At 47.4% G+C, this 27,698-nt stretch overlaps 2 protein-coding genes across 2 annotated transcripts; one reads left to right on the top strand and one right to left on the bottom strand.

Annotated features, from left to right (window-relative positions):
• Positions 1-1,039: 1,039 nt before the first annotated feature.
• Positions 1,040-13,684, bottom strand: LOC134456953 (glycoprotein-N-acetylgalactosamine 3-beta-galactosyltransferase 1-B-like). The gene is made up of 3 exons (XM_063208629.1): positions 13,415-13,684; positions 10,996-11,660; positions 1,040-1,456 (listed from the first exon to the last, which is right to left on the bottom strand). Exons 1-3 carry the CDS (start codon positions 13,641-13,643, stop codon positions 1,085-1,087), a joined length of 1,266 nt encoding a protein of 421 aa, XP_063064699.1. The 5' UTR covers positions 13,644-13,684; the 3' UTR covers positions 1,040-1,084.
• Positions 13,685-17,765: 4,081 nt separating this feature from the next.
• LOC134456952 (glycoprotein-N-acetylgalactosamine 3-beta-galactosyltransferase 1-B-like) lies at positions 17,766-27,402 on the top strand. Its single transcript, XM_063208627.1, has 4 exons — positions 17,766-18,119; positions 19,237-19,547; positions 23,619-24,283; positions 26,627-27,402. The coding sequence occupies exons 2-4, from the start codon at positions 19,313-19,315 to the stop codon at positions 26,996-26,998; spliced, it is 1,272 nt and encodes a 423-aa protein (XP_063064697.1). The 5' UTR covers positions 17,766-18,119; positions 19,237-19,312; the 3' UTR covers positions 26,999-27,402.
• The last annotated feature ends 296 nt before the right edge of the window (positions 27,403-27,698 follow it).

Here is a 27,698-nt window from a genome sequence, read left to right as displayed (position 1 = left end):
ACCCTCTCACCCAAAGAAGGAAAGGAAACTGTATGTGTTCATTTTTCTTTCTCCTTTAATATCATTACATAAGCCAGAGCAGTACATTCATGTTCAATAAGTTAAATAACTTATACATATTGTAACACACACACACACACACACACACACACACACACACACACACACACACACACACACACACACACACACACACACACACACACACACACACACACACACACACACACACACACACACACACACACACAAATTACTTAACATTTTGCTAACGCTTTTCTCCAAATCAACTTACAGTATATTTATTTACCGTTGGTTACATTCTGTGGAGCAGTGTGGGGTTAGGTGGCACCTCAGCCTTGGAGTGAAGTACAGAGTGAAAGGGTGGGATTCGAACCTACAACCCTCTGATCTAAAGCTTAGCTCCTGATCCATAAGGCAACAGGTGTCCCACAACATACATTTACAGTACACCTACACATACAATACATACAATGAGAGAGAGAGAGAGCGAGAGAGAGCGAGAGAGAGAGAGAGAGAGAGAGAGAGAGAGAGAGAGAGAGAGAGAGAGAGAGAGAGAGAGAGAGAGAGAGAGAGAGAGAGATATTTCCCCCTCATGGACAGAGCTTGAGGCGTGTACCAGTAGATATCATCCATTTCAACCCCCATCCAGTGTTCCCTGTGTTGCTCTTTGCCCCTGCCTGTACCTTGGGTCTAGTTCATGGGCTGAACCTGGATGCCAAGGTTAGCTACTGCTCCTGCTGCTGTGCCTGATGCCCTTGGTTTTGCTTTTGGTGCCCATGTTGGTGCCAGGGGTTGGCACTTGATGCCCGTTCCGATGCCACTGACGCTGCCTTTGGTCCCATTTCCGCCCTGGTTGTGTCCCTGCCTCTGTCTCTGCTGGCTTGGGTAGTGCCCCCTGATGTGTGCGTACAGTTAGAAGCCACATTATTTACCAACCTGTGACCCCTCAGCTGAAAAATCATTGATAGCACTTCTAATTAGAAAAATACCCTTTATACCTATAACTACTGCTGAACACACAGTCACACACATACAGCAAAAGAGTCTCCCTTTGTGGATGCTAGTGCTTGGGGCTTGTGTCAGTAGATGCAGTCCTGTTGCCACTTGCAGGCCCATCCAGTGTTCCCTTTGCAGGTGTTTGACCCTCTGCCTGTGGCCTCGGTCTCTCCTCAGGCTTGCCTTGGCTCTTGTCCATGGGTTGGGCCTGAGCACCCGGGTCAGCTGGTGCTCCTGGTTGTGCCTCTGCTGGCTTGGGATCTGCCCCCTGCCCTTCAGTTTGTACAGGGTCAACAAGGCCCTGGCGCAGGGGCGGCCGGTAGCGATAGCTGTAACCGTAGGGCCGCAGGTGGTAGGTGTAGTATTCCAGAGTGTGCATGAGGACGTTGTCCACGTAGTGGAAGGATACGGCCAGGTCAGAGCAACACTGGGGACCCTGCAGGGAACAAGAGACACACAAACACAAGAGTATCACAAATGGTGGAAAGAAGACAGACAGACAGACAGACAGACAGACAGACAGACAGACAGACAGACAGACAGACAGACAGACAGACAGACAGACAGACAGACAGACAGAAAGAAAGAAAGAAAGAAAGAAAGAAAGAAAGAAAGAAAGAAAGAAAGAAAGAAAGAAAGAAAGAAAGAAAGAAAGAAAGAAAGAATCAATTAATCAGTCAATTAATTAAGGAATCTATAAGAAAATGAAAGGAAAGGAAAGGAAAGGAAAGGAAAGGAAAGGAAAGGGAAAAATCTGGGCTCAATCACTGTGCTGCTGGATACTGCAGTAATATAGCAGTAATAAAACAGACTTAAACAGTAATAAAACAGAGCATGTAGGCTTTGGTTTACATGTCTAACCTCACTTCCCCAGTTAAGATTCCTCATGTATAAGACCTTACAAGCATAGGCAATGTCAAAAGAGTCCAGATGTAAAGCAGATGGATGTTTTGTGGCTTTAAAGATGTGTTCATGTTTTGTCTTCTTACAGCAGGGGTGGGAACCTATGTCTCTCGAGGACCGTTTATCCGCCCCTGACATATTTCAATGTTATGCAGCTTCACATGAAATATAACATATTTTGTAAAGGAATCTTAGAAATTACATTTGCAATACAAATGCGTTATATTTAGGGGACCAAGAGAAGGTGGGATCTCTTTTAAAGCTGGCTGCCTTCAATATAGGCCTAAACTGTTGGAGGAAATCCTGGTTTGTGTTCATAGTGCGGCCCTCAGAGAACTTTGGCGGCCCTTGGAGGAACTTGAAGTGGCCCCTCGAATGAAAAAGGTTCCCCACCCCTGTCTTACAGTAACACTCCCCTCACACAATAATCACAGTTTGACATGCTGCTCAATATTGCCATTTCTTTGGGGCCCTTCAACAACATTTGCGCATGTAAACAGCCAGTCAGATATACAGTAGGTAGATAGTTATGGTGTTTAGCACGTGGTGTGTACTGTGGTGTGCTGATTTTATTCCAGGTACTTTTTGCTTAAGTTAATTAATAAAACCTTCCAGTGTTTTGCAAATGGCAGAACTCAGACATGATTGTCTTTTTTCATGATGAACACAAATCACAAGCAAAGGCACTTCATTCAGCATGAAGTTGTGTGATAGATACTATCAGCTTGATGTCCTTGAGCCTTCCACAAAGACTCGATTCAATGCAATCAGACACAGCAAGATTTACGCTGATGTCAGTCAGCAAGATATCAAAATGCTGAGCCACCGCATGTTGTAAGGGGGCAGCAAAGGCAGTCATTGACAAATGAGCAGCTCTTTTCCAAAGCCACGTAGAAGCAGTCGAAATGCAATTTTGATAAATGTTTTCACTGTTTATTATTATTATTATTATTATTATTATTATTATTATTATTTGATTTTAAGGTATGATCAGGGCCATTCAAACTGGGTTAATGTCACTAGATTTTTTCTTTATGAAATTCAAGCAACAAAACAGTGGTATCTTAGTAATAATATTAACTGAGAAAAAGACACAAAAAAAACAATAAAATCCTCTCATCGTTGAATATTTTTGAAAATTGATAGCAGTGGCCTGATGAGATGGGAGTAGGCTGCAGTGCCCTTGAGCAAGGCACCTAAGCCCACATAGCTCCAGGAACTGGAACCACTCCCCTGTGATAACTGGAAGTTGCTTTGTATGAAGTGTCAGCTAAGTGTAATGTAACATAATGGACATGGCCGTAACAACCATTGAGGACACAGAGGTCATGTCGCCTGAATTTTTTATTTGCCTCAAACACAGCCCATCATTTTTCAATCATGAGTTGAAATATCCCGACTATAGACTATTAGTAGAACATTAGCCTACAGTCAGTGTGTGAGTCATGGACACACATTGCAAGGCAGGTGTTCTCGTCAAACATTCCGGAGTACATCCTCAAGGCAGTGATGAATGAAAATGAACTGAAGAGTTTGACTGAGGAGTTTGTAGCATTCTAAATGTACAGTATGCATTACAGCGCACAGTATTTGACCTCGGTATTTGAAAATGACTCGTTACAGCCCTGATAATGTATATATAGTATTTTGGACAAGAGCTCTTCAAATGCTGACAGTAAAGTACACCGCCTCCAGAGCCTGACCTGACCTCTGAACAGCTGCACACTCAGCTGGTTTATACTTCATCATTATTGACAATGATCAGCTAAAGTAGCTAACATCCCGGATTTAGAAATGCAAAGTACACGTTTGTTTTGTATAGTCAGTTCTTTGAACCAGCTGATCCCATGGTACTGTACACTGCCACTGCCACTGCCACACAATGCCACTGCCAGTAACAAAATGCCCTCTGCGTGGCAAAATGCCCTGTGTATTCAGTACACAGGTACTGTAGAAGGAATACATTGCAAGACTTTTTCAGTCCTACTGTACTTGTCGGTCTTTGATGACGATTAAGACAAACATTTGGGAGGGAAATAAAAGACACAAAAGTAGGGTTACCTTATTGATCTCAAGGGAAATTAAGATGTCAAGCACCCTATTCATAATGCACATTATACTGTCAGGTACGAGACGGAGGAACCAAGTGCGTTCAACCCCAGAAGGGTATTTATTGAATTAGGGAAAGGGGAGTGGGAAAGGAGAAGTGTCTCTAGTTCTGGGTTTCTGAGGGGTACCAGGGTTGGAGGGGTCACCGGGGTTACAGGGGTCACCAGGGATCCAGGGTTCCAGGGGTTTCGGGGTTCCAAGTGCCGTGTGTGTGTGCTTCCCCAGGAAATGGAGTAGCGAACACGGGAGCTGGAGAGTCCGGGAGTCCTGGGGAAAACACACACACAACAGCAGGTGAAAACAAGGCAGCGGCACAGTTCAGGGCAAATCCAAGTTGAAAGAGTAAAGCAGAAGGCAGGTCAAAATTACCGGGGCAGAAGAGAGATCGGAGTCGAAGGCAAAGGCGGGTCGGGTTTCCAGGGTGGGAGAACAGAGCAGAGTTCAGGCGGGTCCGGGTACAGGAGTCAGAGGTAGCAGGAGCAGACTGGTAACGTGTGAACTTGCAGACGATCTGACAAGGAATGACTGAAACACAGGGCTTTATATACAGAGCATGGTTACTGGCAAATGCAGTGCAGCTGGAGAGTTAACGAGGCTGAGTGAGAGAGAGCAGAGTGGAGACAGGTGAGGGTGATTAGGCAGAGCAGTGAGCAGAGTGGAGCAGAGTAGGGACAGGTGGAGGTAATCAGAGAGAGTGGAGAGCAAGGTGACAGATGATTGGAACCAATTGAGTGTAGTTACCAGGCAGGCAGAGGGAATCCATGACAGAACCCCCCCCCAAGGGACGGCCCCAGAAGTCCCAAACAGAACCACCGAGGCGGGGTGGGCGGAGGGGGGAACCGGAGGAGGGCTAGTATTCCTCTGACCGGTCGGAGTCCATCGTCACCTCTTCTGCGGATAACTCCTCCATCTCAGTGTCCCCAGCGGAAGAGGCACCATCAGACAAGGCCAGGTCGGGGTCGGGGTCAGAGCCAGGGGCAGGTGCAGGCACAGAGTTGGGGCACGGTGCAAGAGCAGGCACAGATGCAGGGTCAGGAGCGGGCATCACCAGCGGAACGGCTGGCAGGGCAGGAACACGTCGGACCCTCCCGGGGCGACCCCTCCGAAGGGAGGGCTGGCCAGGATGGAGGCGATGAAACTCAGTGATCACAGCCGGATCTACTATTCTGCTGGCGGGCACCCACATCCTTTCTTCCGGGCCGTAGCCCTCCCAGTCCACCAGGTACTGGAGACCTCTTCCCCGTCGACGTGATTGGAGGAGGCGTTCAACAGTGTAGACCAGTCCCCCCTCGATCACGCGAGGAGGAGGTGGTGGCTGAGCATCAGGGAGTAGATCACTCTCGTGCACCGGTTTTAGCTTGGACACATGGAAGGTTGGGTGGACCTTCATGGAGCCGGGGAGCTTGAGGCGGACAGCCGACCTATTGATCACCCTCTCCACAGGAAACGGGCCAACGTACCGGGGTGCCAACTTGCGGGACTCCACTCGGAGCGGAAGATCCTTGGTGGAGAGCCATACCTTTTGCCCCACCCGGTATGTAGGGGCTGGAATCCTCCGACGATTGGCTCCCGTTGCATAACTGGCCACTGACCGGAGGAGGGTGGTCCGGGCTTGGGACCAGGTTCTGCGGCAACGTCGTACAAGGGCCAGGGCAGACGGGCAGGATACCTTGGGCTCCTGACTGGCGAACAGTGGCGGCGGGTAGCCGTACACACAATGGAAGGGGGACAAGCCAGTTGCGGAGCTCGGGAGGGAGTTATGGGCATATTCCACCCACAGGAGCTGCTGGGACCAGGATCGGGGATTGCGTGAAGTCATGCAACGGAGGGACTTCTCCAGCTCCTGGTTAAATCTCTCTGACTGTCCGTTGGACTGAGGGTGGAAGCCGGAGGTAAGACTGGCTGTGGCCCCGATGAGTAGACAGAACTCCTTCCAGAAAACGGACGCAAACTGGGGTCCCCGGTCAGAAACGATGTCGGTGGGCAGGCCGTGTATCTTGAAGACTTGTTCCAGGACTAATTGCGCTGTCTCCTTTGCAGAGGGTAGTTTTGGAAGTGGAACAAAATGGGCCATCTTGCTGAATCTGTCAACAATGGTGAGGATAAGTGTTTCCATTGGACGGGGGCAGACCAGTGACAAAGTCTAACGACAGGTGGGACCAGGGGCGTTTGGGCACAGGCAGAGGTTGGAGTAGTCCTGCAGGGGGGCGACTGGAGGTTTTGTTTTGGCTGCAGGTGTGGCAAGCCCTTACATAGTCCTGGATGTCGGTCCTCATCGTGGGCCACCAGAACCGTTGGGAGAGTTGGCGGAACGTTCGCTCCATTCCAGGATGGCAGGTTAGGTGAGTGTCATGACCCCACTGGATCACCTGTGATCTGAGTTGACCTGGGACAAAGAGGCACTCATCGGGGCAAGCACTGGGGCCGGGCTGGTCTCGGATCGCCTCCCTGACACGTCTCTCTATGTCCCATGTCAGAGTTGCAATGATGCAGGAGCTTGGGAGGACAGGAGCTGGTTCCTTCATTGGACCTTCGTCCTTCTGAAAAACCCGGGAGAGAGCATCAGGTTTAGCGTTGCGGGATCCTGGACGATATGAGAGGGTGAAGTTGAACCGGGTGAAGAATAGAGACCAGCGGGACAGACGTGGATTCAACCTCTTGGCCGTTCGGATGTACTCCAGGTTTTTGTGGTCAGTCCATACCAGGAACGGAGTATTGGTACCCTCTAGCCACTGCCGCCACTCCTCCAATGCAAGTTTCACGGCTAGTAATTCCCGGTTGCCAATGTCATAGTTCTGCTCAGCTGGGGTCAGTCTGCGTGAGAAGAACGCGCAAGGGTGCAACTTGCCATCCACTGCGGCACGTTGGGAGAGAACCGCCCCGACCCCAATGTCTGATGCATCTACCTCCACTACGAACTGCCGATCGGGGTCAGGCATTTGGAGGATGGGGGCAGAAGTGAAGTGAGCTTTCAAAGTTCTGAACGCCTGGTCGGCCTCTGGTGTCCATCGGTAGTGGACCTTGGTGCTGGTGAGGGCAGTCAACGGGGAAGCAACTTTACTGTAATTCCGGATAAATCTTCTATAGAAGTTGGCGAAGCCCAGGAATTGCTGCAGTTTCTTGCGACTCTCTGGCACTGGCCAAGAGGTAACGGCTGAGACCTTGGCAGGGTCCATCCGAACGCTTCCCTCTGCTACTATATACCCCAGAAAGGATACAGACTTGGCGTGGAACTCACATTTATCTGCTTTGATGAAGAGAGAGTTCTCCAGGAGGCGATGCAGAACCAACTGGACATGGCGGACGTGTTCAGACATGTCTTTTGAGAATATTAAAATGTCATCAAGGTAAACAAATACAAAGATGTTGAGCATGTCCCTGAGGATGTCGTTCACAAGGGCTTGGAACACTGCTGGGGCATTGGTAAGACCAAAGGGCATGACCAAGTATTCATAATGTCCGGTTGGGGTATTAAACGCTGTCTTCCACTCATCGCCCTCTCGCATCCGTACCAGATGATAAGCATTCCTGAGGTCGAGTTTGGTGAAGACGGTTGCCCCCTGGAGGAGTTCAAAGCCGGATGACAGGAGTGGCAGAGGGTACCGATTCTTGATGGTTATGTCGTTCAACCCACGGTAGTCGATGCATGGACGGAGAGATCCATCCTTTTTTCCGACAAAAAAGAATCCAGCACCGGCAGGGGAAGATGATGGACGGATGATTCCAGCGGCCAAGGAATCGTTGATGTATGTCTCCATGGATCTTCTTTCAGGGGCCGACAAGGAATACAGGCGGCCCTTAGGAGGCGCGGTGCCCGGCAGGAGGTCAATGGCACAGTCGTATGGCCGGTGAGGGGGCAGAGAAGTGGCCTTGGACTTGTTAAAGACCTCACGTAATCCATGGTAACTGGCAGGTACATTTGAGAGGTCTGGGACGGAGTCAGGGGATTCAGGACTGGTGGGTATGACGGCTCCTCTCAAGCAGGTTCGGTGGCATTCTCTTCCCCACTCCCGTATTACTCCGGTTTCCCAGTCGAAGTGGGGGTTATGTTGACGGAGCCATGGATATCCTAGGATGAGTGGTTGCCCTGGTGAGCGCAGGAGATGAAACTGGATAGCCTCCTGGTGGTTTCCCGACAAGTGCATGGTTACTGGGGCTGAGATGTGATTAACAATGCCAAGCGGATGCCCATTCAGGGCTCGTGCAGGAACAGGTGTGGACAGACGATGGCGCCCTATGCCTAATTGATGAGCCAGTTCGGAGTCCATGATGTTGGCCTCTGCTCCAGAGTCGGCCAGCGCGGAAAGCGTGTGTTGAGAATTGGGAAGCAGAAGACGAACCTGGAGCAGGGGTTTTCGGGTTACGGGGGACTGAAAACGTGCTGAGCTCACCAGGACTCCCCCTACGCCTGATGAGCTTTGGCTTTTGCTGGACAGTTGATCACTCGATGGTTCTCACCCCCGCAGTACAGGCAAAGATTGGAGGTGAAGCGGCGCCGGCGCTCCTCTGGAGTGAGGGTAGATCGGCCAATCTCCATGGGTTCGGGCTGGCTGGTATGTGTCAACTGGGCAGGCGGGGCTACAGGATAGGACAGGGCAGCCGAAGAGTCATTCCGATTGCGGACGGGGCGTGGGATTTGGCGCCCCCTCTCTCGTCGACGGGTCTGTATCCGGCGGTCGATACGAACCACCAGAGCAATGGCCTCGTCGAGGGTCGTGGGTAAGTCGTGAGAGACTAGCTCGTCCTTGATGTACTCTGCCAAACTGTGAAGGAAGGCGTTCACCACGGCTACCATGTTCCACGTGCTGCGTCTGGCCAGGGTCCGGAATTCAATGGAGTAGTCAGCGACCGTGCGATTACCCTGCCGGATTGTCAGGATCTCTTGGGATGCATCCGCCGTTGTTGAGCCCAGATCGAACACCTTCTTCATTTCCGTCTCGAAGGCCTCGAAGGTGGCACAGGCTGGGGTTTGCTGCTCAAACTCTGCTGCTCCCCAGAGACGAGCCCGACCTGTCAGATGGGTGATGGCGAATCCAACTTTGGCTTCCTCCAAGGCAAAGGTTCTGGGTTGCAGCGAGAACAGGAGTTTGCAGTTGGTCAAGAAGGGCCGGACCTGGTCTGGGTCGCCATTGAAGCGCTCCAGATTTCCAATCTTCGGTTCCGGGTTCAATGGTCCGGGAGCTGACACCTGGACTGCAGCGTTGGGGGCTGGAGCACTAGGGGCTGGAGCGCTGGGGCTGGTTGGAGTGATGCAGTAGAAGGAGTTCTCAAGTTTGTGAGGGCTTCGATCACCTGGGCCAGCTGCTGTTGTTGTTGCTGGAGTTGTTGTTGATGCTGATGGCCCAGTTGAATCAAAGATGCAACATCGCCAGTAATCCGGGACATCTCCCCCTCTGCACGTTCCAGGCGGTCCAGGGCTGATGGTTTGTTCGCTGGTTCCATGGTGGTCAGATCGTACTGTCAGGTACGAGACGGAGGAACCAAGTGCGTTCAAACCCAGAAGGGTATTTATTGAATTAGGGAAAGGGGAGTGGGAAAGGAGAAGTGTTTCTAGTTCTGGGTTTCTGAGGGGTACCAGGGTTGGAGGGGTCACCGGGGTTACAGGGGTCACCAGGGATCCAGGGTTCCAGGGGTTTCGGGGTTCCAAGTGCCGTGTGTGTGTGCTTACCCAGGAAACGGAGTAGCGAACACGGGAGCTGGAGAGTCCGGGAGTCCTGGGGAAAACACACACACAACAGCAGGTGAAAACAAGGCAGCGGCACAGTTCAGGGCAAATCCAAGTTGAAAGAGTAAAGCAGAAGGCAGGTCAAAATTACCGGGGCAGAAGAGAGATCGGTGTCGAAGGCGAAGGCGGGTCGGGTTTCCAGGGTGGGAGAACAGAGCAGAGTTCAGGCGGGTCCGGGTACAGGAGTCAGAGGTAGCAGGAGCAGACTGGTAACGTGTGAACTTGCAGACGATCTGACAAGGAATGACTGAAACACAGGGCTTTATATACAGAGCATGGTTACTGGCAAATGCAGTGCAGCTGGAGAGTTAACGAGGCTGATTGAGAGAGAGCAGAGTGGAGACAGGTGAGGGTGATTAGGCAGAGCAGTGAGCAGAGTGGAGCAGAGTAGGGACAGGTGGAGGTAATCAGAGAGAGTGGAGAGCAAGGTGACAGATGATTGGAACCAATTGAGTGTAGTTACCAGGCAGGCAGAGGGAATCCATGACATATACACATGCATCGCATATAATGCTGTCTGTCATTGTCAAAATTGTCATCTAATATCTATACATTATTGTCCATTTATTTCGCACAGGGGTGGGGAACCTTTTTCATTCGAGGGGCCACTTCAAATTCATCTGAGGGCCGTAAAAATTTTGAAGGCAGTTACCATTAAAACAGACCCCACCTTCCCTAGGTCCCCTGAACATAACATAATTGTATTGCAAATGGAATTTCTAAGATTCCTTTAGGGTCATTTCATATTCAGATTTCAATCATACTTGCTGTGCCTGTTTATTTTTAATTTTTCAATGTATCATAATTCATATTCTGAAGGTTGTTGTATTCCATGCTGTGTGGGTAATTTGTAGAGCCAGAAAAGAGCTTTCAAACAACACTGCAGACATCTTTTTTGTGACCTATACTGACTGATATAATCAAGGCTGAATGCATAGTGTCCTACCCTCATATGTAAATCTTTGCTAGTCTCTTTATCCCTTAATATTGGTGTCAGATTCACACAAATGCATTTCTGGGGTGCTACTAAACAAGCACAGCAAGTATGATTGAAATCTGTGTCAGTCGGGTCCCAAAGTGTCTGATTTCATGTGAAACGACCCTTTACAAAACATGTCATATTTCATGTGAAGCTGCATAACATTAAAATTACATCAGGGGGCGATAGACATAGGTTCCCCACCCCTGATTTATCACAAGAGGGAACCTTTGTAAGTTGTATGAGAATTACCACTGACCTCTATAACAGGGTAGTAACAGTAGCTTATGTATGCATCGCTTCTGTGGACGGTCCCAGTCATGTGCTGCTCTGGGACGAAGGGGTGGAATGTCTCTCGGTGCAGTGTGTCCCTAGAGTCCCCTGCCACCACCCCCATCTTCTCCATACACTGGCCCAAAGCCAGGTCCTCCACGGACGAGGTATGGGTGCACACCTTGGTGCGGAAGCCCTCCACAAAGCGCTTTAATGCTTCCTTGCTCAGGACATAGCCCGCGCCGCCACTCATGTACCCTTGCTTGACGAAGGGCTTGAAGCGTTTGCCGAAGTAGATGGGCTCTTCTGCCATGTGGTTGGACAGGATCCAGCGCAGGTTGTCCACCACCACAAAGGTGTCGTCGTCAGCCTTGAGGAACCAGTCGGCCTCGTCACCGTGTTTCTCCAGGACGTAGTGGAAGGCGCGGATGGTCTTCCAGTAGAGCTGGTCTCGGCCCTCCCCGGTGCCCAGGCCTACGGCTGGCAGGTCTGGGTCATCTACGGAGCTCATGAAGACCACCACGTTGCAGTAGCGGCTCCACGTGGACTTCACATGGCGAGCTTTGGTCTGCAGGTTGCTGGGTCTCGTCATCACCCAGCACAGAATACGCACTTTCTTGTACAGCTCGTCTGCAACATGGCTGTCTTCTCCTGAGATGGACAAAGGATAGGGGACACACAAGGCCAAATTATTGCACAATCACTCACTGACCTTAAATTCATTCTTCATTGTCTAGCGGCATTAATCTGGCCATACGTGGGATCTTACAGTAAAAGCTGGGGTCAAAAGAAAGCTGATGTAGGAGGCTGTACTAGATCTCTATGATGGCTGGTGTCTGTATGTGTTTATTTATTTATTTATTTATTTTGCCTAAGGCTGGGACATTAATGCATTCATTTCAATTAATTAATCACACAACAATTAACGCGATTAAAAAAAATAACTCATTTTAATCGCACTATAATATAGCTACATAGTTCTGGATTAGACCAGTGTGGAGGGCAGCATTTCTCCTCATGGTGGCTCTCTTCTTTTAAAAATGAACAATATTTTTAGATTAAGCTTATTTATTGTCATTATTCAAAATCCATGTGAAAAAAAATACTTTTCACTGTTTACAAGTCAGATATTTAAATGCGATTAAAATGCGATTAATTCCATTAATTAATTTCAAAGCCTATAGATTCATTCGATTAAACATTTTAATCGAGTCCCAGCCCTAATTTTGCCCTCATGTGTATCAGAGTGGTGTCTTATGCGGCTGCTATGTATGTCCAAGACAAATTTTCTTCGGGACCAATAACAATAAATGGAATCTTGATAATTGAATCTGGATTCAATGCCAACATGGCTGTCTTTTCCTCAGACAGACAAAGAGCAGAGACACATTAGGCCAAATAGGTGCGCAATTACTGGCACGTCGAAGGACGTCAACCTGTTGCACTTTACTCATGTTCACACTGTGTGGCTGACCATTTTCAACCCATGGTTAAAAAGTTAGCTTTGAGATCAAAGGGACACTGATTCAATGTAAAAATAAAAGTGACTAACCAATGCAAATCTAGGTGCGTTTCCTAATATTGAGAAAGGACAGAAACATTAGCCACATTTTAGTCACTGTCACTGCCACACTGGCAGCCTGTTTCACCTGACTCACTTTTTTTAAAAGATATATTTTTTGCCTTTTTTATTTTATTTATGATAGTACAGTGAAGATGGCGACAGGAAGTGAGTGGGGAGAGAGAGATAGAGTAGGGCCGGCAAACGACCCAGACCGGGAATTGAACCCGGGTCGGCCGCATAGTAGACGAGTGCCCTACAATTAGGCCATAGGGCCCTGATTTACTTTTTTACATAAGCTGTTGGTTATACATGTAAAGTTGGTTTTGGGGTGTCCAACGAAAGCAGCATCAATGTCTTTACAGCAGAAACAAGAGTGACCAACAATGTGTAACCAAAGTGACTCCTGTGTGCCCCCATAATTGGCCAGGATACACTTGAACAAGGCAGCTAAATCACACAATATTTATTCTAATCATTTTTTAAAAACCGTTCTCTGTTCATATTTTAAATAATCAATAGGTGATAGTGTCTACAATACAGTTGTCATGTGACTCATCAAGCTGTCACATTTTTGGAATCCGTTTGTATTTCCCATTCCTTCCTCAAAATTGTAATGGGCAAAAATGGCAATGTGAATATAACGCTTGAAGAGTTGGAATGAACTCTTGTTTTAGATAACATTTGGTCCCACTCAAAATATTACACACTAGTATTCAACACTGTGGGACCAAATAAACCTTAGAATATGTTAAATCCACTCTCGAAGTTTTGATTTAACACTGCACATACATACATTTTTTTTTTCTGTGTAGAGTTAGTAACGTGCCATGTAGTTCTGTACCTTGTCCATAAAGCTCTCTCAGTTTAATACGTGCCGCTCCCTCCTCTCTCCAGTCTCCGCTGCCCTCTGTCACTACTACAGCTGCCTCCTCGTGGCCCTGGGGTGCCGTGTGATGGGTGAAGCTTCGATAAAACCCCACCTGCCAATGAAAAATGGACAGGACGTAAAAGCCCACAGCAAAGCCCAGGATGAAGCCCCATTGAGGTCTATGCCTCTCCTGAACAACCATCTCCAGTATCTGATCAAATTCACACCTTCCGCCCGCACCTCAGCCACTGTGACATCCCTCTATCAAACTAAATTGGAATTCCAGGAAAGATACAAAAGGACTTTGGTGCCATTATGCAATACACTAGGCGGGAACACTTGGGCAGACCCAAAGCATTATGTGAAAACTGGGACAGTGTTTGTGCAGGAAGAACGGGGCTGTGTGTGTGTGTGTGTGTGTGTGTGTGTGTGTGTGTGTGTGTGTGTGTGTGTGTGTGTGTGTGTGTGTGTGTGTGTGTGTGTGTGTGTGTGTGTGTGTGTGTGTGTGATTGTTTGACATGCAAGCTTTCATAAAGTAATCAGTATTGAGTCATCAAGGATAAACCAACGTCACAGTCTGACTAAGGTTAGCCAAAAATCAACATATCAGGGAAGGGCACACATTATGACGACGCTGTATTAGAAATAGTCTGTGTTTTTTCAAAAAAATGTTGTACATTGTAAATTGTAAGTTGTCATTGTAAACGTTGTAAATGTTGTAATTGTGACTTTGCAAAACCAGATGGATGAGTTTCAGACTTTCTGTCCATTTATCATTTTTCTATGGGCTACAAGCTTTGTTGTCAAAGGTGTCATTGAATGTACGTAGATGTATGGAAAATTATGTAAAATTGTGTATTTCAAAAGTCCTCTATAACAAAAAACAAACAATAGTGACACATAGGCTTAGGTTTATTCTAAATCTGCTTATTGGAATGAAATTAAACGGCGAACTTCTATAGTGTTCCAAGTCGTAAGGAATGGAATGGTAAGGTAAGGTGATATTTATATCCGAAGAGAGATTTGGCTGCAGGTAAAAGTATTAAAAGCTTACACATACCACACAATACTGATGTGGATGAAGCAAAAGCTTGCACAAACAACACAATACTAATGACATAAAACAGTAACAAGATGTAAGCACAGGTGGTCGCACCTGCTTGGCATTTCTGCCTGACGCACCTCCGACGGTGCCACTGCGCAGGCTGCAGGGTCGTCAGCTGGGGGGCCACCCATCATCTGATGTTTCGCTCCATTATCCCCCAGAACATCATAGGGAGGTGGAGCAACGACAGGGACGTCTCCCTGCCGCCCCCTGCAGCCTGCTGAAGGATCTGTGTTCGCCCCACTCTCTGACCCCAGTGTTATTGTCGTTGTGTGTGAAACAAGTCGCAGGGGACTGTGCATGGCAGGGACGTCCATCTCCCTGAGTCAGGCACAGGCCTGACCGCATACCAACATCTCCCTCAAGAGCCTTCTTTCCCCCATGTGCCATCCTTCCTTCTGAGCCATAGCCAGAAGCTCCCTTCCTCTGCCTCCTCTGCAAGGTCACGAAGAGCTCGCTTCCTGTTAGTGCCTGTGACACCCAGAGTTCTTAGTAGCCTCTGTGTGGATGTCCCGGTAAAACCCCTGCATCCAACCTCCACTGGGAAGGTGAATGGTTTCCACCCAGCTTGTGCGCATGTTGCTGCCAGCTCCGCGTCCTTGTCCTTCTTCCGTTCGTACGCGGACTCCATGTGCTCCTCCCATGGGACTGTCAGCTCTACCATGATGACGGCTTTGGCAGGTGCTGACCAGAGCACGATGTCTGGGCGCAAGGATGTTATGGTTATTTCTGAGGGGAATTTCAGTTGGCGGCTGAGGTCAGCTGCCATTTGCCACTCACCTCCCAGTGACAGGAGCGACCGCTCTGTCCCCTTGGTGCGCTGTGCTGTTGACCCCGGCCTGGTAAACTGGATCCACCTTGGGGATGTGGGTAGGTTTGCTGTCCGGTTCACCTGCTGTCTGCGGGCCTCCAGGATCTCTGCGAGCTTGCGTAGGACCTTGTCATGCCGCCACCGGTATCTTCCCTGTGACAGCGCTGTCTTGCATCCGGAGAGGATATGCTTCAGGGTTGGACTTGGGGAACTACAGAGATGGCAGAGTTCTTCTGTGCCAAACCAGGTAAGGAGGTTTCGCGGGCTCGGTAAGGTGTCGTACGTGGCCCTAATCCGGAAACTCAGTCTTGCCTGGGGAGTTCTCCACAAATCTGCCCAAGTGATGGTTCTATTTAGCACAGCCTCCCATGTAGTCCATCTGCCTTGCTGTTGCTGGCTCACCGCTGTGATCTTGTATGTTTCCTCCTCCATTTTGGCAACTTCAGAGATCACAAGATCCTTCCTCTCCTTCCTGGTAGCTTTGGACCAGTTCTTTGGTGCTGCTGCCCATCCTAGGCCAGCCCTGCCTGATTGTGTGACCCCAACAATCTCCTGGTGCTTCAGCCGTTCCACTGCCTGGGCAACTGCTTGGGATGCATTCCACTTCCGTCCAGTGCGTATCTGAGGGTTGGCAGCTCGAATTGCCGGGTCCGTTGAGTCTCTCAGTTCGAAGTGGAGTCTCACCTTCTCCTTTTTGTACCCTAGACTGATGGACTGCAGTGGGAGCTGCAAGGTGTTTCTCCCAAACAGTGCCGTGGTGGAGAGAGAGCGTGGAAGGCCGAGCCACTTCCGGATGAAGTTGTTGGCCTTTGCCTCTAGCTTCAGGACTGTGGTCATTGTGATGTCACTCAATTTGAGGGGCCACATTAGGCGGTGGTACAGAGTAAATTGGTAGCACCACACCTTGAACTTCCCTGGTAGGGGGCACTGGTCGATCTTGTGGAGGCCCTCCTGAAGTTGGGCTGTAATAGCTGAGGTCATGTTCTTGTCAGAGAGGTCTGCGGTGTACATTCTGCCAAGGCTTCTCACAGGTGCTTCTGCCAGTAAGGGGATTCTTTCACCAGCCACAGTGAAGATGATGTTGTCATTCCTGCTCCCTTTTCTGATCGACAGGCTGCGAGGTTTTGGTGGCTTGACTTTCATGCGAGCCCAGGCCAATAGTTCTTCTAGCCGTCTGAGGAGTCTGGCTGTGCAGGCTGCTGTTTGGAGGAGGGTGGTGACGTCATCCATATAGCACCTCATGGCTGGAAGTCTTTGGCCTGTCTCTGCTCTGACCCCTCGGGCCATCTGTCCGCCTATCAGGAGGATCTCAAAAGCCACAGTGAAGAGGATGGGAGAGATGGCGCATCCAATTGCTATCCCCTTCTCGAGCCGATGCCAAACAAAACATAACATGAACAACAAATGACACATATGGACATAACATGGACAACAAATGACACATATTTGACCCAGCCAGTTCAATGAACCAGCTGTTCCTAATTTGGTAACCACACTTCATTGAGGTTGATGAGCTAAATAGCACAGGCAAGGGATATCTTGCAGGACTAGCAGGATTAGGCCTACCGGTGTCATCCCTATGTTCTCCGGGGTCCTATCCCAGGGTCCTATGTTCCCCGCTACCGTGGAACTTAGAACTCTTTTTTTCTGGGTTCTATGTTCCCCTCTGCTTCCAAGTAGACTGCATGGTGAGCGCGGGTTGTTATTAGGATTAGAGTTAGGGTTAGGGTTAGGCTGCCACTGTGCGCAAACTTGACATGAAAAAACGCATGGCAACCGTTGGTGAAAGAAATATGCATTAGCAAGCACCCTGGGTCTCATCCCCTTGTCAGATACGAATGCGGGGAACATTGGACCCTTTTTAATAAAAAGGGTCCTAAGTTCCCCGGTCCCATACAAAGACAGCGGAACATAGGACCCAGGGAACATAGGTACACTCCCTGCCTACCGCAGGAAAAGGCCTATGGTTTGACAGGAAATAGGACAAATATGGTTTTGTTCACTTCAGTAAAGTACAAATTACAGGCCTAAGCCTATAGGCTATTGTATTGTGTTTCAAACAGATATGGGCATATTGGAAATTACTGCCCATGACTCCACCATCCCACACTATCTGGCTGTGTTTCTCTCTCCGAATCTCGACTGACTAAATTACACATATGCCTATTGAAGATTAAGGATATCTATCGTGTCCAAGTGTTTAACCTATAGGCTTGTACAAAACAAAGTGGGTGCTCATGTGCAACTGGTTGAGAAGCATTTGGGGTCATGTTAAGTGGAATGCTAACCCACAGGTAAGACAGGCCAGTTTATGGCCAGACTTCAGCGAGGATGTTGCAGGCATCCTGAAGGCGGGACTTAAATAAGAGTGAACATCAATTCCTCCAATCGACGAGCCTCTAGCCCTCTAGGGCAAGAGAGCGAGGAAAGGACAACGCCGAGTAGAGGATTTTGCCCGTTTTCTCACGTGTCCTGGCTATATACAACAACATTTGTTGGCTTTGGTGTTTAAATTAGTGGGCGAGTGCAGTCGCGACGAGGTGACTTTGAAAAGGAGAAGGATGTTGCTTTTCTACTAGCACAATGCCTGTCAAGCTCAGTGCTTAACGTGTCTCAACGTGTTGTCCGCAATCTGCAAGAAAACGGAACCGTCTATAACAATGCCTACCAGGAAGAACGGAATCAGAGACATTGAAACGGACTCTTGGCGATCTGCAAAGAGCCTGGACACCCGATAGCAGTCTTTGAAGCCCCACAATCGGGTAGGTCACCTGGCATATCTCCCCAATATCATATTGCCATAGCACTGCATATTGCATGTAGAGTTCTATGGGGAACTTCAAGTGGCGCGTTTCTGTTCTATCGGTTCTGTCTCGGTGCCACAATCTTTGAGTTTGACTGATGGTTCGTTGACTACATTTAAGGTAAGGTGAATGAAGAACTTGTGTCAATTCAAGCGATAGCCTATTCGGACCAAATGCTACAAAACATTGAACAATCACCCCCCTAGGCAACGTAGCCCAACAACAATGTGGCGCATCTCGACCTAACACAGTAACTTTGTAGCTAGAACTAGAGCTACTTGATTGCAACTGTGTAACAATAAAGGTTTGGCGTCACGTGCTTGATACTGTATCAAATGTTGAAGCAAACCAACTATCCAATAGCTGCCTGTAGAACTGTACTAGAATCTGGAACTACGAGAAAGCTAAAAACATCTCGTGCATGTTTCAGTGATGCTGGTTCCTGGTTGTGTGGGCTTTTGTTAACGTGACAGACGATGTCAACGCGTCAGCTTTAGTTTGCTTTCTGGCAGCAGCAACAGACCCCAAGGCTTTAGTAGTTCTAGCTAATAGCCTAGAGCTTGTTCTATGTCAGGCCTATTTCATTCATGGATAGGGGAGAGAATAACATCCCGTGCCTTTGGTGAACCTGTAGTTTCAGCCTAATTAGTAGATGAGCCTATTTAGCGCCCTGAGTTGCCCGGATAACACTCTTAAAAGTGCTTAGCAGTGTTACCATACTTTTGTTGTTGTAAGGGTCCAGCTCAAAGTTCACCTTCACCCACATTCGGTGGTCGGCCTAGCTAATGATTGACGGTTCGGTGCTGATGCCAGATTGTGCCAGACATTGCACCCTTCACTGAGCTTACAAAGGCAATACAATGTAAATATTTTTCTTTGCTAAAGACACTTCTTGGCTCCAGTTTCTAGTGAAAACGAAAAGACGCACAATGAAACGGAACTGCAGTTGTTAGTTACACACAAGTTTATCACTAAATGATGGTGTCAGCACATGGTTCCCACCCACTGATTAAACAATATCACCAACCACTTCGTATTGCACCTCACTGGCTTTCTGTGTGCTGGTTCTCTGAAGGCATGTTGCTGCTGTGACCAACTGCACCCAGTGCAACAACCCCCTTGGCAGAAAGACGAGACTGGAGGTGAGTGAGATGGGGGTGATGAAGAGCCATGGCTCGCGGTGTTCCTTCTTCCTGGGCTTCATCGTGGGCTCCTGCACCCTCTACTTCTTCCTGCGGCAGGTGTGGTTTGAGCAAGGCTTCCTCTTCACCCGTCGCAAGGGGCCTCATCATGGCCTCGACGCGGCAGCAGGAGTCACAGAGCAGAGTAAAGACTGGAGGGTGGAGGGAGCAGCACTGGTCAACCTCAGACACCCGCATGAAGAAGGTACAGTACATGATACAATACAATTTGTATTTATATAGCGCAATATCACAACTAAAGTTGTCTCAAAGCACTTTCAAAATAGACACACACACACACATATACACTTTCCCATATTCACACACCAGCTCTGGAGACTGCCACACGGCGCCAAATGATGGGTGACTGCACTCGTCTGCATGGGCGTAATTTCAGGCGTGAAGCAATGAAGGGGAACTCGCACACCGTTCTGCCGAATGCAATGTTGAACTTTTTATTGCATTAGAAAAATAAAAAAGGTGCTACCCAAGCGTAGTGCAAACGTTTCGGTCATAGTCAGACCATCAGTGCAACCATTGAAAATAAAGACACACCCTTATATAGAGTAAAGGCCACGTTCACGGAAGACAGGTAGTTCAAGCTAGCTTGGATACAGGTTGATGGACAGGTGGATGGAGACATCATACCAATAGATACCTGTCATAGATAACCATTGTCTTGGGCCTAGGAAGATAGGGGGCCCAGAATTAAGTCTTCATTACATTGAATGTATTGAGTGGGGGACCCTTTTTGAGGGCTTTGTCCCGGGCCCAGCCAAAGCTGTCAGCTGTGCTGTGCCTATGCATGTACATCAAAATATAAAGTTGAGTAAAATGATTTGTGCACAAAAAAACGTGGTAACATTAAGTACCAAAACTGCCACATGTTAATAATCCACCCAAGATTTCTTAGACTGGACTCCAGCTTACTGCTTTGTGAGCTTACACGAGGGAGTGTATTCATCAGATTTTCCCTGCTCCTGAACCGCCATGCAGCCGAACCAATCAGGATCGAGGGATTTTCAGAGGTGTAACGCAGTCAAAATTTAAACGTGGTGGAGAAACGGGAAAATAAGTGAAACGTGACTGATGATTCAGTCAACAATGGCCGCTCACATGGACTCAGTCATTGACATTGATTCTGCAGTTTCAACTGTATTTTCAAATATCTTGAATATTTAAAGTAGCACCTCCTTAAAGATTTCAGACACGTGGTTTCCCCAATCACATGCAAAGATTTTTTTGATAAAACCATGCCTTCTCTGCCCTGCAGTGGCCTAACGGTAGGGCATTGGGTTACTACGCCAGTGACCCGGGTTGGATTCCAGCCCGGGTCATTGGCAGAACCTTCCCCGTCTCTCTCCCCGCTCATTTCCTGCCCCTCTGTAACTGTCCTATCACAATAAAAAGCATAAAAAGCCCAGAAATATCTTTAAAAAAAACACGCCTTCGCAGACTACGCATATTTAATTTAATTACGTATTTAATTTAACATGAGTGTGAGTGGAACAAGGCGGAACCCATTCATCTAGCGAGGTACAGTAAGCTTAACAGAGATTTGCTATGTCTAGCCTAGTTCTGGGCTAAGAAGGGTGGTTGAATGAACTCTAAAGTGTTTTCACCCAGTTACGAGTTGATGAAGCACTGAAACAATTAGAATAGAATAAGAATAGAAAACTATGATTATGTCCCTATACTGTATGTTAAAGTGACATTGTAGTCTGTCAGACCTCCAGCAGTTTTCATTTGTGTTTTAGACTGAGTTGTATTCAGTGCTACAGCTGTAAAATAAATTCCAGCAAGGTAGGTAGATCTCCAAACCTAGGCTTAGTGTATCAGGAGTGAAATGATTACTTGGTATACAAAGACCATACCAGCTGTAGATAAGGTCAATGCAGCGGTAGATTTAGTAACAGAAAACAAACTCAACGTTGCGTGCAAAATGAAAAAAAAAAATGAAAACCATTTTCTGTCAAAGCAACTGACATGACATGTACAGTATGTAGTGGTTGTACGCGACTCCAGAATCCCCAGAGACATCCTTAAATAAACAGAGCTTATCCTATGTGTTCTCATATTTTTGCCAGGGCTTAACTACATAGTGGAAGGCGGTGCGCACAGTACATCAGGAAAACATCAGCAGGTGCCAAATCAAAAATTGTATACGTAGGAGGGGAAGGATCTGCACACTGCTTGCAAAAGACTTAATTTATTGGGAGAATCTGCCTGAAGAAGATGTATGAACGAAACGTTGCTCACAATAAATTAAGTGTTTTGCAAGCACTGTACAGATCCTTCCCCCCTTCTACATATGAGCAATTTCCTGCAATGAGATGGGCTGTTCCTTTAAGTAAACAGAGCTTATAAAAGACTGGCTTATCTACCTATTGTTCCCAGCATTACTGGGATTGGTCATCATGGTCTATGTTTAACACCTGTCAAGTGACAGATGTGCACCCAGCCACACATCAACAGTTAATATTTGTATTTTTTTGATGACGCCATCTCACTGATTATAGCGATAACCATATACATGTAGGCCTGTGTGTTAACCCATTTAAGGCTGATGCTGCGTATACTCTGCATTGACCTAGGCGCCTGGAGCGACATAGACACTACATTCAGGCTCTTGAGATTTTCGTTTTTTAATTAAAATGTGGTTCTGTCAGAGCTGAATTAACACATTCTAATGCAAGAGCTGAGTGCACCTTTTCCCAAAAAAGGCTTAGGCATTATCAGGCGTGTTTGCAGGTGCCTTAGGGTTAAACTGTGCATTGAACCATAAACCGTTCTAAAGACAAAAATGTAATGAGGAGAAGGAAGTGGGTGAGTGTATTTGAGACTTAAGGAGAGTCTGAAAATGCTTTAAGGAAATGTATGACAATGAACGTTAGGTTTCGTGAGGGAACTTTGGGAAGCTGTAGAACCACATTCTGTCAGCAGCAGTGATTGCACAAGACATTTGGTTAATAGGGTTTCCTTTCACGAGGTCCATGAGAGCTGCATTTCTTCAGTCACATTTGTTTCTGCTGGTAAGGAAATTGATGCTGCTTCTCTTAAACCCTGAAATGGTAACTGCCACACAGTGCAAGAACATGAGTGAGCTGAGACAGGTTTGTGTCCATCAGGAATGACGGTGATTACAATTTGGCTCATGTCCATATCCTTTGTCAATCTTGGGTGAAGACTGAAAGAAAGCAGTGATAACCCAACTGAGAAACTCCAACTCCCATTGTCATGGTGACACAGCAGACACACTGCACAGTGCACAAACAAAATTGCATTTATGCCTCACCCATGCAAGGGGGCAGCCCCCAAGGGCGCCCGAAAGGGAGCAGTGTGGCGGAACGGTGCCATGCTCAGGGTACCTCAGTCATGGAGGAGGATGTGGGAGAGCATTGGTTAATTACTCCCCCCACCAACCTGGAGGGGTGGGAGTCGAACTGGCAACCTTTGGGCTACAAGTCTAACTGCTTACCCATGACTGCCCAATGTACTGTATATGTAGACCGTGTAGTGACGAGTCACATTTATGTCTGCTGAAAGGCATTGAATCAACCAACCTTCTAACCATCGGTTCAGAACAGTCCTCTCAGTGTAACTATTACAGTAGGTGGAACAGGTTTGTGACCGCCAGTGTGCCAGTGATTATGCAACAGCTTGTATCCTATGCAAAAAGGGAAAGAAATCTGGTGCCACACGGATGTCTATTTTCTGTAATTTATTTTTTAGTGCAGTGAGACTAACGTTTCGACATGCGTCTTCATCAGAGTCCTCCTGAAGACGCATGTTGAAACGTCTCACTGCACTAAAAAATAAATTACAGAAAATAGACATCCGTGTGGCACCAGATTTTTTCCCCCTTTTTGCTTATGTTTTAGTCCTGCTCTGGTTGCACCGGATTGTTAATTTAGAAGCGCGGAGTGCGTATCTCCTTTGTTTTATAATCTTGTATCCTATGTCAGTCTCAGGTGAAGACAGTGGGAGACTTGCGTGTGTAGTTGTCACACTTATTTCTGCTGCCAGGCATTGAATCAGCTCTCCTTTGATCCCATCTTTTGCCATAAATTCCCAAACCATCACAATGTAAATGTGAGTTACATTATAGATGATATTGGTGCATTATATAGTACCTAAAAAGTTGTTACCCTGCCAAGTTGACTTGAATCCTGGCCAGGTTAATGTCACTGACTAGACAATAGACAATGAATTTAAGGCCAGTGAGTGATTGTGCAATAATTTGACCTTTTTGTCCCCTATCCTTTGTCTATCTTAGGAGAAGACAGCCATGTCGCGGACGAGCTGTACAAGAAAGTGCGTATTCTGTGCTGGGTGATGACGGGACCCAGCAACCTGCAGACCAAAGCTCGTCATGTGAAGTCCACGTGGAGCCGCCACTGCAACGTGGTGGTCTTCATGAGCTCCGTAGATGACCCAGACCTGCCAGCCGTAGGCCTGGGCACTGGGGAGGGCAGAGACCAGCTCTACTGGAAGACCATCCGCGCCTTCCACTACGTCCTGGAGAAACACGGTGATGAGGCCGACTGGTTCCTAAAGGCTGACGACGACACCTTTGTGGTGGTGGACAACTTGCGCTGGATCCTGTCCAACCACACGGCAGAAGAGCCCATCTACTTCGGCAAACGCTTCAAGCCCTTCGCCAAGCAAGGGTACATGAGTGGCGGCGCGGGCTATGTCCTGAGCAAGGAAGCATTAAAGCGCTTTGTGGAGGGCTTCCGCACCAAGGTGTGCACCCACACCTCGTCCGTGGAGGACCTGGCTTTGGGCCAGTGTATGGAGAAGATGGGGGTGGTGGCAGGGGACTCCAGGGACACACTGCACCGAGAGACATTCCACCCCTTCGTCCCCGAGCATCATCTGACGGGCACATTCCACAAGAGCTTCTGGTACTGGAGCTATTGTTTCTACCCTATTGTGGAGGCAAGTGATGAATTCCATTTCTATTTTCTATAAAATTACATTACACTACATGCTCAAAAGATATTGCGATCAATCAGAATCAGAATGCTGATGCTATGCTGTAAAGATGTCCATCGCTGAAAGTAAATGTCCGACTCATTTTCAAATGAAGCTCTGTATCAAAAATGCTTGCATGTGATTGGGTGAACAATATGACACTTCATCCACTCACATTGAACCCAACCTGTGACGCAGCTGAGAGTGACAGACGAAAGAAGAGCCATAATGCTGTCATCTATGGAAAATCCTTCATTTGTCCAGAAACGACTCTGTCTTTCACAGTTCTCAGAAGATTGCGTGGGGAAACTGGAACGCCATTGCTTGTAGTTTGGTGAATCGCCACTAGAGGATGTACGTCAGGTTAGGGTAGCGCTGCTCTGTGAAGTCACCTAAGCTGGAAAAAAGACTATTGGCGTTTTTACTTTCAGAACCCAAAATTGACACCTATTACTTTATTGATCCTAAAAGAAAAAAATAATAGTATCTCTCCTCTACTCAGCTTATCTACTCGGTTTATCCAGAGCAACTAATGATTAAATAAATAAGTTAGTTAGACACACCTCAATCATACAACCAACTCCAAACATTAGGCCACAGCTGCCCCAAAAGTGAATTTGTTGAAGTGAGAGTGAATCGTGTAGAGTGAGAACAGCACTGAAAAAAGCCTTGAGACATTGAGCTTGTGTCCTACAGTCAGCACTTCAAGGAAATAATGAAAACTAAAATCTGTCCTGCCAGTTTAGAATGGCTGTCAAGCAGGTTTGGAGGTTGCTGACATTTATACATCTGTGTGAAGCCGTCTTGTTCTGCCTGAACTAAGCTACCTCATGCCATTGTAGTCTGTGCAAGATACAATTGCATGAAATCTCTCAGCATGTGTTAAAGACTGATTCATATACAATGGAGCATGAAGCATCCTTAAGAGTTATATAATCTTTGTAGGCTAGAAAAAAAGATTTGTATGAACACGCTTTGCCAGCTCATGGTTGTTTTAAAAGTACCAGTAATGCATTCTGGACTTGAAATGATTGCTTATTTTGAATGTCACCATACCACATCATACAGAACATCAAGTGGATATGGAGTGTTGCTCAAGTGGTAAAACCAGTCAAGTCAATCCAATATGGCGTGCATCATACACTTTTAAGTCAATGATGTGGAGCCAAAGAACTTTTTGCCTGATGAGTTGATTTTACTCTTAACTTTATTAAAACTTAAACTTTAAAATACCTGCAAAAATGCCCGTTTAACAATCAAGACATTTTTGGGAAAATATATTTTAGCCTATAAAAACTTAAACGTGTCAGCCTCTGAATAATTGCATTTAAAAGCTAGGACCCTCATCTTGCATTAGAAGGTGTTCATTCAGCTCAATGCAGAGGGTCAATGTTGCACTGTGCAGCATCCAGCAAAAATGGGTTAAAACTGCCTAACGCAAATCGTGGAGGATGTTACCCCACTTATGACTTGGTTAACATGGTTAATTAGATAATTCCAGCAATACAACATCGTTTCTGTAAATGGGGCCATTTTCCACCTTAAAAGAAAATAAAGGTCCGCAACACTGTAAATGCTCCCAGTAGATTTATTGGCACGACGTTTCGGACTCAATGTCCTTCATCAAGGACATCACCTTGATGAAGGACATTGAGTCCGAAACGTCGTGCCAATAAATCTACTGGGAGCATTTACAGTGTTGCGGACCTTTATTTTCTTTTCAGTGATCTTACGTTTGGTCCAGCACCTGTGCCACTGATGTGCGCGCATTCTTTGACTTTCTGATTGCCATTTCCCACCTTCCCATTTTACCTTTCTCCTGTACTTCCAGCCGTTCTAATGCTGCGTCCAGACCAAGGGCGACCTACGCTGCCTAGTAGCGGAAGTAGCAGAAAAAGTTTCGCCATGAATTCGCTTTATTCTCCCTGCACGTGACATTGACAAGTTTTAGGATTTAGCTAATCATCTAATGGCTCTGGTTTGAAAGCCTGGGACATTCGGAGACATGAACATTCCAATTGGTTTTCGCCAAACCGCATCATAGCGCATTACCATAATACGGCATTAGCTTGACCTTAATCGCTGATATTCGCTCTGGTCGCTCAGTTCGCTTCGCCCCCAGAGAATTTGCTCTGGTCGCCCAGTTTGATTACCCTCCATAGAGAAATAATTCTGTCACTCAGTTAGCGTAGGTCTCTCTTGGTCGCTCTAGGCATAAGGCACCGGCACCGTTCAGTTTGGCCTGAAAACAGTACAAATGACACCCCTGAGATACTCTTGTGTTTGTGTGTCTCTTGTTCCCTGCAGGGTCCCCAGTGTTGCTCTGACCTGGCCGTCTCCTTCCACTACGTGGACAATGTCCTCATGCACACTCTGGAATACTACACCTACCACCTGCGGCCCTACGGCTACAGCTATCGCTACCGGCCGCCCCTGCGCCAGGGCCTTGTTGACCCTGTACAGACTGAAGGGCAGGGGGCAGATCCCAAGCCAGCAGAGGCACAACCAGGAGCACCAGCTGACCCAGGTGCTCAGGCCCAACCCTTGGACAAGAGCCAAGGCAAGCCTGAGGAGAGACCGAGGCCACAGGCAGAGGGTCAAACACCTGCAAAGGGAACACTGGATGGGCATGCAAGTGTCAACAGGACTGCATCTACTGACACAAGCCCCAAGCACTAGCATCCACAAAGGGAGACTCTTTATACTGTATGTGTGTGTCTGTGTGTTCTGCTATAGTTGTAGGTGTAAAGGATATTTTTCTAATTAGAAGTGCTATAAAGGATTGAGGGGTCACAGGATGGTAAATAATGTGGCTTCTAATTGTATGCACACATCAAAAATGACTACTAAAGTGACCACATTGGAGCCTGGAAATCACTATTTGCCTGTGTAGAGACATTCACAGACAGCAAAGTAATAAATGAACCTTGACGTGGTTTAGTGAAAACCGATCAGAATGTATAAATACTGACAGCCCATTGGAACCTGTGAGACGGACCTATTGACAAGCTAACTCGAGTATTCCACTGTCACGTCATGCGCACACACTGAAAATGCACAAAATGAAAATTTGATTGCAGTTACGTTTCATCATCAAAGGTTTTTTTCTACTCTCTTCCCACCCCTACACTTTTTGTTTTATTTTAGGCAGCGTGTAGAGCTGTCTGAATGTTTGCACTAATGTGCCTGCTTCCTCGGAAGCTGATGACTGCTTCTATTCTTTAATATGTGCTGTAGGACAGTTGAAATGATTATACTCAGGGCTCTAAATTAACTTTTTTCATTACCATCCAAAATGGCTAGTAGATATTAATGTTGCTAGCCAAACACACACTCACTAATGGGTCAAAGTGGCTAGTACGTCTGTCTGCTCTACCAG

This window comes from Engraulis encrasicolus, chromosome 10, assembly GCF_034702125.1.
Source record: "Engraulis encrasicolus isolate BLACKSEA-1 chromosome 10, IST_EnEncr_1.0, whole genome shotgun sequence".
NCBI lineage: Eukaryota > Metazoa > Chordata > Actinopteri > Clupeiformes > Engraulidae > Engraulis > Engraulis encrasicolus.
This window is presented reverse-complemented; position numbering and strand designations above follow the sequence as displayed.

Excerpts from the sequence above, each read along its gene's own strand:
- LOC134456953 (XM_063208629.1), bottom strand. The coding sequence starts at position 13,643 with ATGGTTGTTCAGGAGAGGCATAGACCTCAATGGGGCTTCATCCTGGGC. Across the intron at positions 11,661-13,414 it reads GAGAGAGCTTTATGGACAAG|GAGAAGACAGCCATGTTGCA; the intron begins GTACAGAACTAC and ends TGTCCATCTCAG. Across the intron at positions 1,457-10,995 it reads GTTACTACCCTGTTATAGAG|GGTCCCCAGTGTTGCTCTGA; the intron begins GTCAGTGGTAAT and ends TGTTCCCTGCAG.
- LOC134456952 (XM_063208627.1), top strand. The coding sequence starts at position 19,313 with ATGGGGGTGATGAAGAGCCATGGCTCGCGGTGTTCCTTCTTCCTGGGC. Across the intron at positions 19,548-23,618 it reads CAGACACCCGCATGAAGAAG|GAGAAGACAGCCATGTCGCG; the intron begins GTACAGTACATG and ends TGTCTATCTTAG. Across the intron at positions 24,284-26,626 it reads GTTTCTACCCTATTGTGGAG|GGTCCCCAGTGTTGCTCTGA; the intron begins GCAAGTGATGAA and ends TGTTCCCTGCAG.